At 37.0% G+C, this 18998-nt stretch overlaps 1 protein-coding gene across 3 annotated transcripts in view; it reads right to left on the bottom strand.

Annotated features, from left to right (window-relative positions):
• Positions 1 to 18998, bottom strand: part of RABGAP1L (RAB GTPase activating protein 1 like) — a 739452-nt gene that overhangs the window by 258824 nt on the left and 461630 nt on the right. For all 3 annotated transcript variants that reach the window (XM_070768910.1, XM_070768911.1, XM_070768912.1), the window contains 2 exons: positions 5962 to 6087; positions 3506 to 3649 (listed from right to left, as the gene is read on the bottom strand). In XM_070768910.1, coding sequence (XP_070625011.1) covers positions 3506 to 3649; positions 5962 to 6087 — 270 coding nt within the window. The remainder of the gene's footprint in view (positions 1 to 3505; positions 3650 to 5961; positions 6088 to 18998) is intronic.

Raw genomic sequence — 18998 nt, 5'->3', positions numbered from 1 at the left:
AATAAATATAGAAGATTTTGTTCTTAATTTTTTTTCAACTATTGGCTAAATGTCAATCTACAGAATTCTTCCATTCATCTCAATATAAGAATACGTATTTTCAACTCCAGTTTCAAATCGAGTAGCCATCCATCTTCACCAAAGAAAAGAAACTGACCCGATTTACCACATATTCAGCTTTAAGTCAATATTTTAAATAAAACCATCATTAACTAGAGTTTTTCCTAATTCCAGATTCATTGACAAAGTCTACTAAAATTCTTCCCTCTTCTGCTACTTAACTTCATGTTCTTAATCTTAAGATGAATGAAGAAATCTTTAAAAGCATTTAACTTAGGAAAACATGAAATGACAATATGCTTTCTAAGAGTAAAATTTTAAGCTCAATGTCTTTCTCATTTTGCAATAGGATCTTTGGGCAAAATACTCTGCAGAGCTGTACAGCATAAAGAACTCCAAAAGCTTAACACTTTTCCATCTGAGAATTTCCAAGCCTTCCACGTGTAACTCAATATTAATTCATAACCATCAATATTTAAATTGTTTTTTTTTAAAGAGAAAATATGACAGAAATACCTATGGATGTTTCTAATTAAGACTATGTTGCTGTTTCTTCTTTTAGAATATTTGATCCCATATGAAAGAATGGCTTTGATATAAATATTTTATTAACCACAAGAAGGAAAGGGGCAAAGAGAAAACACAGACAAGCAGGAAATAAAAGTTTATCTAAAAATTTCCTTTGTAAATTAATCCTCTGACAAAGATGAGTTAGTGGAAAGAACAAATGTCCTGAAGCATACTACAATATCATTCCCAATAAACTCTATTTTGAAAGGCTATTTTACTATGTTAAGGAATATTATCATTTATTTCCCTGGTTTCCACAATGCTGTGTTTACAAGCAATTCCATATTTTAGAAAGCTAGGCAACCTCCTTGAACAGCTGCAGAGTACACATTTAAGGGAAGAGAAAGTAACACCCCTGATGCTCTTATTAATTTTAATGAGCATCAAGATTAATTAATCATCAGTGCTGTGATTATGATTCTGAATCACAGTGGACAACTGATGAAGGCTTATAAATTTTCTTTTCTTTACCCTACCATAAATATTGCTAACTTTCTTAGTAACTGATATGAGAAATTCAGGTCTCTTCAAGATGAAACTTCCTGAGGAATTATGAAATCAGAGCTCCAATGTTAGGAATCACACCATTCAGGAAGAGACAATTTCACAAAGTCACTATTCCAGTGTTACTACTCTACCAAAACCGACTCAAGAAATCCAATTTTACTGGTATGATTAAGCATGTTAATTTCATTCTCTTTTCTATAATGAACACCATCAAACCAATCTGCTATATATTTAGATAATATCAGCAACAAAAATGAAACAATGATAGTATCTGCAAGCTCTTACTATATATAAAGATAAAACTGTTAAAATGTCATACCTCCACTATTCTATTTTTATAAATACCATGAAATACTAAACTCAGCTCAGTTGCAATAAGATATAGGCATATTTACTTAACAAAACTAACTTTTAGTATTAATCTGTTTTAAGATTACAGAACTCAATGAATTTGCTTTTACTTTCAAAGAGCATTAAACTGAATTAAAAGAGCCAGAATTGTTTATTTACCACACCAATTTGGACAGTCAAGCAAAGCAGAATTTTTAGCACAAATGTTTAATTTGTTTTGTGTATATTGTGATCACATCATTTTGACTCTGAATAAGGTTTTAGCTCCTAATTTTGCATTCTTCCTTTAGGCTTAATTTAAATAGGCATTTTAGAAACTAATTTGTAAGTAAAATAAATAGGAGAATTAAATGTTTCATCAACCAGGTTCTTTGGCTGTTATAATATTCTGAATTTGAGAATTTATTCTGTGACTCTCAGTCACTCAACTCTTCTATATCAAAATATATTACAAATGTTTTAAAATCTTGTGTTTATAAAATGCGCCACAACCTTTGTATATTCTGCAGCTGCCACCTAGAACCTTTGAAGAGTAAAACCCAGCTATGTTTGCATATAACGTGGTTACTGCTATAGCAGGTTTGAAAATGACAATTATGCTTTATAAAGATTATATGTTTTATCTTTTTAATCTTATTTTTATAATTAAATTTCTAGTTTCTGGGGTGATTAAAATGGTTAGAATTTTTTTAAGGAAGTTATAAAGCTTTATCTAAAAATGTAATACTGTAATACAAAACTGTCTAGATTATATTAGGCTTACATTTTTGATTACTCCAGCTTTTTACATTAAGACAGTTATATTTTTAAATATATTTATACTCTCAATAAAAAAGTTCTTATCCAGCAACTTTTCATCACTGCAAAGACTATTAAACATTTTGATGGGCTGTAGATGATACATGTGTGTGTAACATTACTTACATCTTTAAAGTATAGAACAGTCTTTTGGACTCTGTGGGAGAGGGAGAGGGTGGGGAGATTTGGGAGAATGGCATTGAAATATGTATAATATCATGTATGAAACGAGTCGCCAGTCCAGGTTGGATGCACGATACTGGATGCTTGGGGCTGGTGCACTGGGACGACCCAGAGGGATGGTATGGGGAGGGAGGAGGGAGGAGGGTTCAGGATGGGGAACACATGTATACCTGTGGCAGCTTCATTTTGATATATAGCAAAACCAATACAATATTGTAAAGTTAAATAAAAATTTAAAAAAAATAAAATAAAATACGTAGGCTAAAGAGGAAAAACCCACACCATTTTCCTTTTCCCACCATGTACAGAGCGACAGCAACCCATGGTGGTAATTTGCATTCCAAGCAAATATATCAGAGAAATCTTCTTTAAACAGGTTGAATAAATTGACTAGAAAAATTTAAAAAAATAAAAATGTATTTAGTTATAAAATTAAAAAAAAAATAAAGTAAATAAATACAGCCACTTATGGAACTAAAAACAAATAAAAAAGAAACAATATAGATACCTAAGGAATTCGGCAAACAAATTTCTGAAATACTCTGTCTAAAAAATATGGTATAGAAGCTTTAGTTTATCACTTCTCAGTTAGCTGGCAAGAGTCTCAAATAACATATAGGAAGAGATACCTTATGACTTGAGAATTTAATTACCATAAAATTTTCATTTATATTCACTCTTGGAGTATAATTACATTACCATTAAAAATAATCCTGATTTCATTAATTTAATTTAAAAGATCCTTTATATTAGTAATGCATAATTATACAGATACAGGCTTATTGTGAATGTAATGATACAAATTTCATTACCTTATTTTACTTTGTAGAAATTATATATGCCTAATATTTTAATTTCTCACAAATAATAAAATTAAAGTAGTCTTGACTGAAAATTCAAATAGAACCTTTTGGTCAGTATTTCTGGCTTAATGTTCTTTTTTTAAGGAAAAAAGGAAATGAAGAAAACTGGAACCATTTTAAGTAGAGACTATTTTCTATTTTGGCTAAAATATGAGAGATGGGATTCACTCTACCTCAGAAAGCAGTAAGTCAATGATGTGGAAGACCATGCAGAGTGGGAACTTGGCAGTGAAAAGAGTGAGAAACCACTGGGATGCGTACATATGAGCTTCTAGGTTCAGATCAGAAAAATGGTTGTGCAGGTCCGGTAACTGCTCCTGAAAGTCAAAGTGGAAAATTGAGGGGGAGGAACACTTGAGGATGCTCTATTTTCTGCCACAGCTGTGATTTATGACGAGCTGGCTATGATGACTCTCAATTTACTACAATATTCACTGAATTTTATGTAACTACACAGAAGTGATGACAGGACATGAGAACTGGGGATGTGACCAAGGACAAGACAGACTTGTTATGAACAAATAACAAAGATCAGCTCTTGCTCACTTGACTCTTCCTGTTTCTTGGGAAACGCCTGCAATGAGAGAACACCTGCAGTCTAGTGAGTACTGTGACTGCACGGTCAAGTCACAGCATTTCTGTTCAGGGTTCACGCCTAACTAGCCAGGAAAACAATGCACCTTTTCTTTGAAGACCATTGAATATCAATGTCATTTAGGCTGTATGGTATTACTTCAGTACATTATGGTACTGAAGCCCAAAAGATAATCATACTTTTAACAATCTAGTTTCAACATATTAAGAATGATTAAGGATAGAAAATGTAGTAGTATATCATGTATGAAACGGGATGTCTCCTAAAAAGAAAAGCTTTATGCTAGGTCTTTCCCCCCCAAAGTATACAAGTAAATGCTTTTAAAAAGCATGAAAGGCAAAGTAAAAAGTATTAGCATAGCTATTCCAATAACTGAAAGACAAAGGCAAAGATACATAAAAGCTGACTTTAGTTTTCTTTTCATATACAAGATGCTTTTTGAAAAACACCCCTATGTGCCCATTAGGTATTTTTAATGGGGTATTGAAGAGTCATTAACAAACAAAAAGTGCTAACAGAAAATGCGTTTGGTTTCTTCATAATACCATGAGCTAGCTATTCATTTATCAAGTGCTTTTATTTGACTCTCAAAACTCTAAAGAATAATTGATCTTTGATAAAAAATATGAACTTTTGTAAATGAAAGGTGAAACAGTGAAGAATACCAAACATTTACTTGGAAGAATTAAATTTCTGTAAAACAGCCTATTGCTCTTACTGTCCATAGATAAGCAGATTCTTCCACACGGTCTTTTCCCCCTCAGTGCCCATGTGTCGTTGGTGCTTACAGTTCTTTTTGACATCCTCCTCCCCCTTTATTTCTTCTTCACAGTTAAGCTCTTATACCTTTCTGCATTCCCTTCTCTCAATAAAGCTGTCCTTAACCTCAGGGCAAACTCTCTGCCTTCCTCCTGTTCAGTCTGACTTTGGCTTCTCTTCCCCTTTAGACAACTAGGGATCTGACAGCTCATGTCCATTAACTCCTATCAGTAGCCTCTACCGCCACATCCCACTAATCTTCCTCCCAGCCACTTTACTTCCCCCAACTATGGAATCAATTCATTTATGTATTTTCTTCACATATCTCTTGGGTTCCCAATACTTCATACAGAGAAAGCCATATAAACATGCTTCATGGAGTCATTACAAATTTAAGATTTATTGTACAACCTCAGCTTCCCTGGTGGCTCAGACAGTAAAGTGTCTGCCTACAATATAAGAGACCCAGGTTCAATCCCTGGGTCTGGAAGATCTCCTGGAGAAGGAAATGGCAACCCACTCCAGTACTCTTGCCTTGAAAATCCCATGGATGGAGGAGCCCGGTAGGCTACAATCCATAGGGTTGCAAAGAGTCGGACACAACTGAGTGATTTCACTTTCTTTTCGTACAACCTCAGGTAAAATTTGAAAGCTACTCAGTAATTCCTTTAACAGCACCAGACAATTTTGCTCTTGCTCACAATCTATTTTATGATATATATATAAAAGAATACCTATTTCTCATACATATAATCATATAAATTATGAAATAGTAACACATTGTTTGAGATCTGGAAATTACAGAGAAAAACATTTAAAATATGTGCTTATATTACAATATTTTATGTGGTTTTTAATTTGATCAATATCTATTTCTTTAAAGTGTTCCTTACTTCTAAACCTAAATATAGTACTGGTGCTAGGAAACACTGAGAAAAATATTAAGTATTTCAGTTTTTATTATGAAAATATCATTTCTTTACAAATAATACTGGGAACCCTCTTCATTAACTTAACTCACCATATTCACGCTTAGAAGTTTCTTAATGTTGAATATTTAAATGGAAGACTTTTTTTATAAAAATAGTTTCTAAACCATCAAATAATTAAATATTTTATGATATTAAGACCACTGTAGACATTGGTCAAAATCAAATCCATTTACATTTCCTGTAACTTTCCACTAGATTTTCATAAACCATTATTATTTAATTTTAGAATTTTTCTGTAACTTAACAAATCCCTTAGTGATAAAAGTTCCTAGTATTTATTTACCTGCATGAGTCTCTCCAACTGATAGAATTTGCAGTGAAGATCTTCAAAGTTGTTTTTGTAGAGGTCTCGTAAACCATAGTCATACATGATTTTCACCAAAACACAGAATGCTTGTTCTTCTGGCATCTACAGGAAAACATACACATATAGAACATGACTGAATGTGCATGTGACCAGAATGTCAGAAACATTCCCGCATGTTATTAGACCCCTGGATCAGTGGTTTAAGGTCACTTGGGAATGAAATTCTTCAGAGCCAGCATTCTGCAGAGACATAGGTAAAATATATGCTCCAAGTTTTGAGCTCCCTCATTTGAGATGAATTTCCCTCTTTTGTTAATTTTAATCATCCTTTCATTTACTCATTAAACCATCTTAAAAATAAGTAATACAGTCAGATGATATCCAAAAAATCAAAACAGTGTAAAAGTATATGAAGGTTAAAAAAAAGTCCCACTCCTCTCTATCCTTATAACCACTAACCCCTGTATCTGCCTCCCACCTCTTCTGCATAATCCCAAAATTACTCTTAATAATTTCTTGTGTATCCTGTCAATTTATTTATGCAAATAAAAGAATTGTACTTATTTTATTTTCCCTTTCCTACATAAAAGATAGCATTCTAAATACACTGCTATGTATACTTGCTTTCCGCTCTCAATAATGTTCCCAAAAGAGGGATTGCTGGGCCAAAGGATAGAAAGTTTTTATTTTTGATAGGTAGTATGATATTGTCCTCCCAGAATTTTCTTGATGTTGTTTATTTTTCTCTCTATAAAAAACATTTTTCAGCTGTTCCAGAAGCTTATGGGCTTCTTTCATTAAGATTTAAATGACAAAATTTGATATACCTTTCCAGAGATATTTTTATCTTAACAGAGAATAAAGTCTAAAATCAAAAGAACAGATCTCTAAATTATAGTATAAAGCTGAAAGAATTTAGAGAGGGACATATTCAATATTCTAGAATCTGTACCAAGCAAACAGAAAAAGTTGTCCTTACTCAAGGTTGTAGGATGTACCTATTATGTAAACATTTAGTTTAAATGTCATTTCTTTCAAAGTCTGACCTTGGCTGTTTATGGTATCTGACATATCTGTTAGACTAACTTCCTGCCTGTATAACTGAATCAAGTAGGGTTCTATTCACCCACTTAGAAATGGAACTGTTTATCGGAGTCCCTACACAAATGGGCCACTTCTGTTTTCTACTATAAACCATGAAATATGTGAGTTAGTTAAAATCTCCTAAAGTTAAATAATTACAGTTAGCTCTTGTCATTTTGCTTCTCTAAATATTTGCGTATATCTTTTTTTATCTATGAGTTGGGGGCTTGGCTTTGACCCCAGCTGTTCAAATCAGCAGACACCTTTCAGTTTATTTGCAGTTATCTGGAAGGTAAGCACACTATATTTTCTACCCCTTTATCAATTCTGCACTGAAGCTTCAGTTGAGACTAACGTGCACATATACAGTCACAGTACTTCTCTTATTACCACATTCTAAGCCTCTTCGTCTTCTCTCAGATCTCTTCTAAAATGGCTATACAAAAAAGCTGCAAGTAAGATAACTGTAACCAGCCCTGGAGAAATTAATTCACTTAATCTCTCCTTCTTTCTGAGTGATGGTTAGTTGAATATTTTACCATCTGCTATCTCATCTTATTTCCTTGAATGTGGTACAACCATTAAAGCAAATGTTTAAATGCCCTTCAGCATCCATATATGCAATTTCTGAACATATGAGATCATGCACTGTTCTAGGCCCTGGATATAGAGGCAAAAGTAGAGTGTTGTCCCAAAGGACGAGGAAATAGGCAAGTCAACTTGAGTTTGATATAGACACAGAAGTTCTGGAGTAGGGGAGGCTGGATGTGTGGAAAGAGGAGTTAGATGCCACTACAGTTACAGTGCAAACAGAGGGATGGCTGAGTATGAGCTAGATCAGAATAAACTATTCACAAAAATGACAAGAGATGTAAATTTCTACTGTGCTTTTAGGTATGGAGCTTAAGGTCATTCTTATTCATTCATTCCATACTCATTCTCTCTTCCTCTATCCCTGAAAGCACCTCTGTCTTTTATCTCTTGGCCCCCTTTCCCCTCTCTCTCCTCCACCTTCCCCATGTAACTGTCCCTCTCACACATACATATCAACTTTGAACTTGACCCCTAAAAGAGAAATCCTTAATAACCTTTATTAAAAAAAAAAATCTGGATTTGTTGGGAGGTGGATAGCCTTGGAGTTAGTATCCTTCAGGTCTAGCTTCAGCAATACAGTCAAGGTTTTGATTTTCAGTTAGCTCATGGGTCATATGAAAGTCATAGACTAAACCTATAAAATATCAGTCCAGCTGGGGTAGAATCAATACTGACTATCTGTGAAGACTAAGGTCAGATATAATAAGCTCTTATGGGATCTCAGATACTGCCTTATCATGAAACTGACTCAAAATGAATCCCTGTGAAAACAGAAAAGGCTCGCTAACAAAATGAGTAAGAAAGTAATGGGAAATATGTATAATCCTTTGGAAAGTAGAAATTCAACTTCTCTTTATAGTTTAAAGATGAAATGGGATCTGTTTAGCATCTTCAATTAAAGCTTCCCTTGGTATTTCTCTCCCTTCAATTAATATATTAAATTAAAGCAGAAAGTAGGGTATGCACTCAAAATTTAGTAAAAATCTCAAAGATGTAAAAAATGAGAATACCTAATAATGTATAAAATATAGCTAAACAACAAATACTCATGGACATTTACACCACAGAGAAAAAAGGAAGTTCACACGTAGACTTATAATGGTATTTTGCTTTTGAAGGGTAAGACAATGCATGTTCATGAAATATATGTCAGTAAAATGTCAACAACAGGGAGTGAAGGCTGAGATGAGATTTGATGATACTGTAAAACGTAAGATACATGATAAAAATATATTTTGGAAATAATAAACAATAATTACTTGTAGCCACTAGTGGCTTCATGATGGCAGGAAAAACAATAAATTAAAATTTTGCAATGTAAATAAATATAATATTAAAAATTCTAATAATAAGTTGGGAGATAGGAACCTAGCATTAGCAATGGCTGGATTTTACCAAAACTCATCAAATATAGAAAATATAAATAAGTTGGAATTGAGAAGCACATCATTACATGTCATTTCCATCAGACAAAACAGACAATAAACAGACTCAAGAGTCTAAGCAACAGTAGAATATGGCAAAATAATTATTAATTCATTTTCAGTATTTACAACTTTTCTGTTTTTAATGTTATATAATGTAAGTTTATATCATTAAATTTTCCCCAGTTTTATTGAGATGTAATTGATGTACAAGAGCGTGTAGGTTTAAGATGCACAAAATTATGGGTTTTTCTGATTTATATATTTCTACATATATATAAATGTATGTATAATTATATCCATATCACCTCACATAGATATTATTTTTGTTTTTTATTCTCAGAATTTTGAGTTTTTTTGTGGTGAGCAATTTTCAAATATGTAATATTGTTAAGTGTATTTACCATGCTGTACCTTACAGCCCGTGAACTTATTAATCTAGTGACTGGAAGTTTATACCCTTTTACCATACTCACCCATTTCTTCCATCCCTCACACCTGGCAACTACCTACCTACCTACTCTGTTTTTGTAACTTCTCTTTTTTTAAAAAAAAGTTTCTGCATGTAAGTGACAGCAAACATGTTGTTCTCTGACTGACTTATTTCACTTTGCATAAAGCCCTCAAGATTCATTCATATTGTCATAATGAAAGGATTTCCTTTTTATGGCTGAATACTGTTCTACTCTATGTGTATACCATAGTCTCTCTTATCTACCCATCACTCAGTAGACACTTCAGTTCAGTTCAGTTCAGTCGCTCAGTCATGTCCGACTCTTTGCGACCCCATGAATCGCAGCACGCCAGGCCTCCCTGTCCATCACTAACTCCCGGAGTTCATTCAAACTCACGTTCCTCGAGTCGGTGATGCCATCCAGCCATCTCATCTCTGTCTCTATGTCTTCATTATTGTAACTAATGCTGCAATGAATGTGGTATGAAGGTATCTTTATGAGTTTGTTTCTTTGTTTCCTTTGGATAAATACTCAGAAGTATAATCACTGGATCACATGTTAGTTCCAGTTTTCACTTTGTGAGCAACCTCTCTTCTGTTTCCCACAGGGCCTGAACCAGTTCCCATTCTCACCCACAGGGCACAAGGGAAACATTTTCTCCATATTCGCACCAACACTTATTAACTGTTGTGTTTCTGATGATAGCTAGCACTGTGGTTTGATTTGCACTTCATTAATGATTAACATAAAGAGTCTGCCTGCAATGTGGGAGACCTGGGTTTAACCCCTGGGTTGGGAAGATCCCCTGGAGAAGGAAATGGCAATTCATTCTAGCATTCTTGCCTGGAAAAATCCCATGGACAGAGGAAGCTGGTAGGCTACAGTCCATGGGGTTGCAAAGAGTCAGACACAACTGAACAATTTTCACATACACATACGTAACGATTAATAATGTTGAGCACCTTTTCACGTACAGAATGGCCACCTGTATGTCCAGAGGAAAAGTTTTCAACCTATCACCAGTGAGTATGATGTCAGCTGTTGGCTCATCACATACAGCCTTCATTATGTTTAGGTACATGTCTTCTATATCCATTATGTTGAGAGATCTTCTCATGAACGGATGTTGAATTTTGTCAAATGCTTTCCTGCACCTATTGAAATAATCATATTATTTTTATTTTTCACTCTATTAATGTGACACATAACTTTTATGATTTCCACTTGTTGACCTATCCTTGCATCAGTTCAGTTCAGTTCAGTCGCTCAGTCGTATCCAACTCTGTGAACCCATGGACTGCAGCACGCCAGACCTCCCTGGCCATCACCAACTCCCAGAGTTTACTCAAACTCATGTCCATTCAGTTGGTGATGCCATCCAACCATCTCATCCTCTGCCGTCCCCTTCTCCTCTGGCCCTCAATCTTTCCCAGCATCAGGGTCTTTTCTAATGAGTCAGTTCTTCACATCAAATGGCCAAAGTACTGGAGTTTCAGCTTAGCATCAGTCCTTCCAATGAATATTCAGGACTCATTTCCTTTAGGATGGACTAGTTGGATCTCTTTGTAGTCCAAGGGACCCTCAAGAGTCTTCTTCAACACTACAGTTCAAAGGCATCAATTCTTCAACACTCAACTTTCTTTATAGTCCAACTCTCACATCCATACATGACTACTGGAAAAACCAAGGCTTTGACTAGATGGACCTTTGTTGGCAAAGTAATGTCTCTGCTTTTTAATATGCTGTCTAGGTTGGTCATAGATTTTCTTTCAAGGAGCAAGGGTCTTTTAATTTCATGGCTGCAATCACCATCTGCAGTGATTTTGGAACCCCCAAAAATAAAGTCTGTCACTGTTTCCATTGTTTCCCCATTGATTCGCCATAAAGTGATGGGACCAGATGCCATGATTTCAGTTTCCTGAATGTTGAGTTTTAAGCCAACTGTTTCACTCTCCTCTTTCACTTTCATCAAGAGGCTCTTTAGTTCTTCACTTTCTGCCATAAGGGTGGTGTCATCTGCATATCTGAGGTTATTGATATTTCTCCCGGCAATCTTGATTCCAGCTTGTGCTTCATCCAGCCCAGCATTTCTCGTGATGTATTCTGCAGTAAGTTAAATAAGCAGGGTAACAATACACAGCCTTGACATACTCCTTTCCCTATTCAGAACCAGTCTGTTTTTTCATGTCCAGTTCTAACTGCTGCTTCCTGACCTGCATACAGATTTCACAAGACACAGGTCAGGCGGTCTGGTATTTCCATCTCTTTAAGAATTTTCCAGAGTTTGTTGTGATAGACATAGTTTAAAGCTTTGGCATGGTCAATAAAGCAGAAGTAGATGTTTTTCTGGAACTCTCTTGCTTTTTCCATGATCCCCATTTGAACATGGTATATGATCCTTTTAATGTTTTGTTCAATTCAGTTTGCTGGTATATTGTTGAGAATTTCTGAACTGTATTTATTAGGGATATTGGCTTATAGTTTTCTTGTAGTAACCTTCTCTGGTTTTGATATTAAAGTAAAGCTTGCCTTCTTAAAATGAATTTGAGAGTTTTTTCTCCTCTCCAATTTTTTGGGAAGAGTTTGAGAAGGATTCGTACTAATTCTTTAAATGTTTGGTTTTAATGTTTGGTGGTATGCAGCTAAAATCATCTGGTCCTGGGGTTTTCTTTGTTGAGGAAGTTTTGATTCCTGATTCAGTCTCCTTACTTGCTGCTGATCTATTCAGACTTTCTATTCTTGAGTCTTGTGTATTGCTAGAAATTTATTCATTTTTTTCCTAGGCTATCCAATTTGTTGGTGTATTGCATTTCAAAGTAGTCTCTTATTATCCTTTATATTTCTGTTGTATCAGTTGTAATGTCCCCTCTTTTTTAATAATCTCATTTGTGTTCCCTTGATTAATTTAGCTAAAGCTTTGTAATTGTTTATCCTTATTTCTTTTGAACATTTTTAACTTAAAGTCTATTTTGTATGATATAAGCATAGCTACCTCTACTTTCTTTTGGTTACCATTTGTTTAAAATACTTTAATTCTATCCCTTCACTCTCAGTCTATGTGTATCCTTAAGGCTAAAGTGAGTCTCTTTGGGCAGCATATTATTGGATCCTGCCTTTTTTTTTTTCTTTTTCCAATCAGCCACTCCATGTCTTTTGGGATAATTTATCCATTTTCATTTAAATTAATACTGATAGATAAGGATTCATTATTAACATTTTGTTAACTGTGTTTCTCTTTGTGAATTCTTTGACTCTTGCTTCTGCTCTTGCAGTCTTTCTTTGTGTTTGCTGACTCTTTGTAATAGTATGCTTTGATTCTCTTTTGTGAATCTACTGTTGGTTTTGCTTTATGGTTAATATGAGCCTTATATAAAATATAACATCCTATTTTAAGTTGGTAACAACTTAACATTGAAAGCGTAAAGAAACTTCATACTTACTGTTTCTTCTCACTTCACATTTTATTGATGTCATAATTTACATCCTTTTTTAAAAATATGTGATAAAAATTACTATAGTTATGGTATTTGTTTTATACTTTTTAAAAAGAGCTGTAAGTGAATTATCTTCTACCAGTATACATTAGAGAATCTGACTCTGACTATGTATTCATCATTGTTGTTGCTCAGTCACTAAGTTATGTCCGACTCTGTGACTCCATGGACTGCAGCACGCCATACTTCCTTGTCCTTCACTATCTCCCAGAGTTTGCTCAAATTCATGTCCACTGAGTCGGTGATGCTATCTATCTATCTCATTCTCTCCCACCCTCTCCTCCTTTTGCCTTCAATCTTTCCCAGCATCAGGGTATTTTCCAGTGAGTCAGCTCTTTGTATCAGGTGGCCAAAGTATTGGAGCTTGAGCTTCAGCATCAGTCCTTTCAACGGATATTCAGGGTATTTATTATTACAAGTGAATTTTACAATTCATGTTTTTATGATGTTAAATCAGCATCCCTTTATTTCAGCTTGATGATGCCCTTTAATTTTTCTGAAAGGCAGGACTAGTGATGCGGAACTCACTCCGCTTTTGTTTGTTGAGGAACACATTTATCTCTATTTCATTTACAAAGTTCAGCTTTGCCAAGCCTAGTATTCTTGGTTGATATTTTTTTCTTTCACTATGTTGAATATATCATCTCACACTTCCTTGGCCTCCAGTGTTTCTGCTGAGAGACTAAACAGACTTATAATAAGTCTGGATAAAACTCTTCTTCGGGTGGGGCTGCTGGCTGTGCACCATGGTCAAAATGGCCACTAGCTGAGCTTTGTAATCGCCTCTGGATGGGCACGGTCACAGACTATATTCCTTGGCAGGGTGGCACCAGTGGTTAGACTGGCTGGGCTCCATAGCTTAATGGTACTAAAGGCTGGGCTTTGAGGCTGCCCAGAATGACCCTTCGGGCTTCCTGTTTATACAGTGGGACAGGCTGTGCCCAACAGTTGGGCGAGGTTGCTGACTTTGCTCTCTGAGCAGGGCTGTAAGATGCAATCGGCAGCTTGCTCTGTTTCCCTGGCCAAACTTCCTAGACGATCAGGACTGGAGCCTAAACCAGCAATTGTATGGGGCCTGTGAATTTGCTTCCCTGCCTGGCCAGAGCAGTAGAACAAGCTCCATGGCCAGTATAGCTCATTGACTGGTGATCTACATCAAACAGACTGCCAACCAGTATCTCTGACCAGATGAGGTCACTGGCTTGGCTCTACACATGGACAGAGCTATGGGCTGGGAAATCTCATTGAATGCCACTGAAAGCAGTAATGTGGGCTGCAAAGACCCTCTTCTCTGTCACTATCTGATTTCTTCTGGTCAAGCCCTGCCAATTCCCCTAGTGATCTCTATTAGGTAGAGCAAAGTAGCCCTCCTAGAAAGCATCTTGCAACACTGGGGGAGCTGGATTTCCACCTTGGGTTCTCACTTTGGGATGCTGTAAGGATAAAGCTAGTGGTAAAGAACGTTCCTGCCAATTCAGGAGACACAAGAAACATAGGTTTGATCCCTAGGTGTGGAAGATCCCCTGGAGGAGGGTATGGCAACCCACTCCAGTATTCTTGCATGGAGAATCGCACGGACAGAGGAGCCTAGCAGACTACAGTCCATAAGACTGCATAGAGTCAGACACGACTGAAACAACCTAGCATGCATGCAAGGATAAAGGAGATGTATGTGAGGGACAACATAGGCATGCGGTAGGGGACCAAGGAGGGGTCTTTCCCTCCTTGAACACAGAAACTTTGTCTTACACATCAACAACTATCATAGTGCTTTTATAGGTAGGTACACACAAGAATTAAAATGAAATGGGTAAAACTTTTTATCCAGGTAAAATTACAAAAGTAAATTTCTTTTCTTTATTTTTTTTAATATGTATAATCTCATTTAACTCACTCATCAGTCTTACTATGCAGGAGATATTTACTACTCCCATTGTAGAGGTAAGGTATAAAGGTATAAAGCTAGGTTAGGTTAAGGTTAAGTCACTTCATTCGTGTCCAACTCTGTGTGACCCCATAGACGGCAGCCCACCAGGCCCCCTGTCCCTGGGATTCTCCAGGCAAGAACACTGGAGTGGGTTGCCATTTCCTCCTCCAAGGCATGAAAGTGAAAACTGAAAGTGAAGTCGCTCAGTCATGTCCGACTCTTCGCGACCCCATGGACTGCAGCCCACCAGGCTCCTCCGTCCATGGGATTTTCCAGGCAAGAGTAACCAAAACGTCTTTATAATTTGGCAGCAACTGAAAGCTACTACAGGTTTTAGAGAGTAGTTTTTTTAAAAGTTGAGAAAATAGAGGCAGAGGTCTCTTGAATAATCTGGATAAAGGTATATGAAGCTAGAAGAGATTAAATCAATAGAAAGGAAATTACTACTAAAGTGCTTTCTACTGTTAAAATGGTTTCCAGAAATATATGCTCTCACAAAGGAAGTAGCAAAATGTGTTTCTTTTCATATAAATAAGAGCACTTCTTATGTATCACTGGGAAGAATGATCCATGAAAAGAATGCCCCCTTTCTGTTCCTCACCCTTTTTATTACAAAAACAGTGAGAGCCTACAGTGTCCAGGCTCCCCTAGGAATTAAGGCACACAAGCTCAGGGTAATGTCTGGGTTGGGGTTTATTATACAGCACAACTGTGTCTTTGAAATGTTACTTTCTTTTAAGGCTGATCATATATGGCACTTGGAACATAAAATCTCTGTTATTCACTTTAGCTGATGAGATCATTTCTAACTTCGTCTTAATTCCAAAGCTCTTTGTGGCATGTAGTAATTTCTATGCCCCTACTAACTGCTGGATTCAGATGACTTAGGTTCAAATACCAATCCTAGTTGTGACCTTGGGCATGCTATCTCCCCAGGTGTCAAATTCCTCTTCTGTAAAGCAGGGATCGTGACCATCTACTTCGTTCTGAGGACTGAATGAGATCGATGTATAGCTCTTAGACCTTCCCCGATATATAAGTGACACATGAAAATTAACCACTATTATTGTGCACTCAGCCCCTTGCGAATGTAAAAACCTGCACGTACCCTCAGGTATGCATATTTATATCCCATGATGAGCAAGAGGGGCTCCCCTTGTGGGTCAGCTGGTAAAGAATCCACCTGCAATTCGGGAGACCTAGATTCCATTCCTAGGTTGGGAAGATCCCCTGGAGAAGGAAACGGCTACTCACTCCAGTATTCTGACCTGGAGAATTCCAAGGACTGTATAGTCCATGGGGTCACAAAGAGTTGGACACGACTGAGCGACTTTCACTCTCACTCACTAAACTGCTGGGTACTGCTGTAACTTTGTATCCCCCAAAGCTCTTAGCACAGAGAGCTAAATAAATCCCAAGTAGTTGATATTTATTTAAGATAATTTTAATAAAACTGAATAAATCTGCCTTTATCAATGAAGGCATGTCACTCACACAGGGCAATCAGTTGGCAACTGTGAAGGTAAAAGTCAGCAAAAATGTAGAAAAGGATCAGTGTGAAAGTCGAAGCAGATCAGATCAGATCAGATCAGTGGCTCAGTTGTGTCCAACCCTTTGCAACCCCATGAATCGCAGCACGCCAGGCCTCCCTATCCATCACCAACTCCCAGAGTTCACCCAGACTCACGTCCATCGAGTCAGTGATGCCATCCAGCCATCTCATCCTCTGTCATCCCCTTCTCCTCCTGCCCCCAATCCCTCCCAGCATCATAGTCTTTTCCAATGAGTCAACTCTTCTCATGAGGTGGCCAAAGTACTGGAGTTTCAGCTTCAGCATCATTCCTTCCAAAGAAATCCCAGGGCTGATCTCCTTCAGAATGGACTGGTTGGATCTCCTTGCAATCCAAGGGACTCTCAAGAGTCTTCTCCAACACCACAGTTCAAAAGCATCAATTCTTCAGTGCTCAGCCTTCTTCACAGTCCAACTCTCACATCCATACATGACCACAGGAAAAACCATAGCCTTGACTAGACGAACCTTTGTTGGCAAAGTAATGTCTCTGCTTTTGAATATGCTATCTAGGTTGGTCATAACTTTCCTTCCAAGGAGTAAGCGTCTTTTAATTTCATGGCTGCAGTCACCATCTGTAGTGATTTTGGAGCCCTGAAAAATAAAGTCTGACACTGTTTCCACTGTTTCCCCATCTATTTCCCATGAAGTGGTGGGACCAGATGCCATGATCTTCGTTTTCTGAATGTTGAGCTTTAAGCCAACTTTTTCATTCTCTGCTTTCACTTTCATCAAGAGGCTTTTGAGTTCCTCTTCACTTTCTGCCGTAAGGGTGGTGTCATCTGCATATCTGGGGTTATTGATATTTCTCCCAGAAATTTTGATTCCAGCTTGTGTTTCTTCCAGTCCAGCGTTTCTCATGATGCACTCTGCATATAGGTTAAATAAACAGGGTGACAATATACAGCCTTGATGAACTCCTTTTCCTATTTGGAACCAGTCTGTTGTTGTTCCATGTCCAGTTCTAATTGTTGCTTCCTGACCTGCATACAAATTTCTCAAGAGGCAGATCAGGTGGTCTGGTATTCCCATCTCTTTCAGAATTTTCCACAGTTGATCGTGATACACACAGTCAAAAGCTTTGGCATAGTCAATAAAGCAGAAATAGATGCTTTTCTGGAACTCTCTTGCGTTTCCTATGATCCAGCGGATGTTGGCAATTTGATCTCTGGCTCCTCTGCCTTTTCTAAAACCAGCTTGAACATCAGGAAGTTCACGGTTCATATATTGCTGAAGCCTGGCTTGGAGAATTTTGAGCATTACTTTACTAGCGTGTGAGATGAGTGCAATTGTGCGGTAGTTTGAGCATTCTTTGGCATTGCCTTTCTTTGGGATTGGAATGAAAACTGACCTTTTCCAGTCCTATGGCCACTGCTGAGTTTTCCAAATTTGCTGGCATATTGAGTGCAGCACTTTCACAGCATCACCTTTCAGGATTTGGAATAGCTCAACTGGAATTCCATCACCTCCACTAGCTTTGTTCGTAGTGATGCTTTCTAAGGCCCACTTGACTTCACATTCCAGGATGTCTGGCTCTAGGTGTGATCACTGGATCACACCATCGTGATTATCTGGGTCGTGAAGATCTTTTTTGTACAGTTCTTCTGTGTATTCTTGCCATCTCTTCTTAATATCTTCTGCTTCTGTTAGGTCCATACCATTTCTGTCCTTTATTGAGCTCATCTTTGCATGAAATGTTCCTTTGGTATCTCTGATTTTCTTGAAGAGATCCCTAGTCTTTCCCATTCTGTTGTTTTCCTCTATTTCTTTGCACTGATCGCTGAAGAAGGCTTTCTTATCTCTTCTTGCTATTCTTTGGAACTCTGCATTCAGATGTTTATATCTTTCCTTTTCTCCTTTGCTTTTCACTTCTCTTCTTTTCACAGCTATTTGTAAGGCCTCCCCAGACAGCCATTTTGCTTTTTTGCATTTCTTTTCTATGGGAATGGTCTTGATCCCTGTCTCCTCTACAATGTCATGAACCTCAATCCATAGTTCATCAGGCACTCTATTTATCAGATCTAGGCCCTTAAATCTATTTCTCACTTCCACTGTATAATCATAAGGGATTTGATTTAGGTCATACATGAATGGTTTAGTGGTTTTCCCTACTTTCTTCAATTTAAGTCTGAATTTGGCAAGAAGGAGTTCATGGTCTGAGCTACAGTCAGCTCCTGCTCTTGTTTTTGATGACTGTATAGAGCTTCTCCATCTTTGGCTGCAAAGAATATAATCAATCTGATTTCGGTGTTGACCATCTGGTGATGTCCATGTATAGAGTCTTCTCTTGTGTTGTTAGAAGAGGGTGTTTGTTATGACCAGTGCATTTTCTTGGCAAAACTCTATTACCTTTGCCCTGCTTCATTCCATATTCCAAGACCAAATTTGCCTGTTACTCCAGGTGTTTCTTGACTTCCTACTTTTGCATTCCAGTCCCCTATAATGAAAAGGACATCTTTTTTGGGT

Source organism: Bos indicus, chromosome 16 (genome assembly GCF_029378745.1).
Source record: "Bos indicus isolate NIAB-ARS_2022 breed Sahiwal x Tharparkar chromosome 16, NIAB-ARS_B.indTharparkar_mat_pri_1.0, whole genome shotgun sequence".
Lineage (NCBI taxonomy): Eukaryota > Metazoa > Chordata > Mammalia > Artiodactyla > Bovidae > Bos > Bos indicus.
The sequence above is the reverse complement of the archived record's forward strand: the minus strand, read 5'-3'. Positions and strand labels throughout refer to the sequence as shown.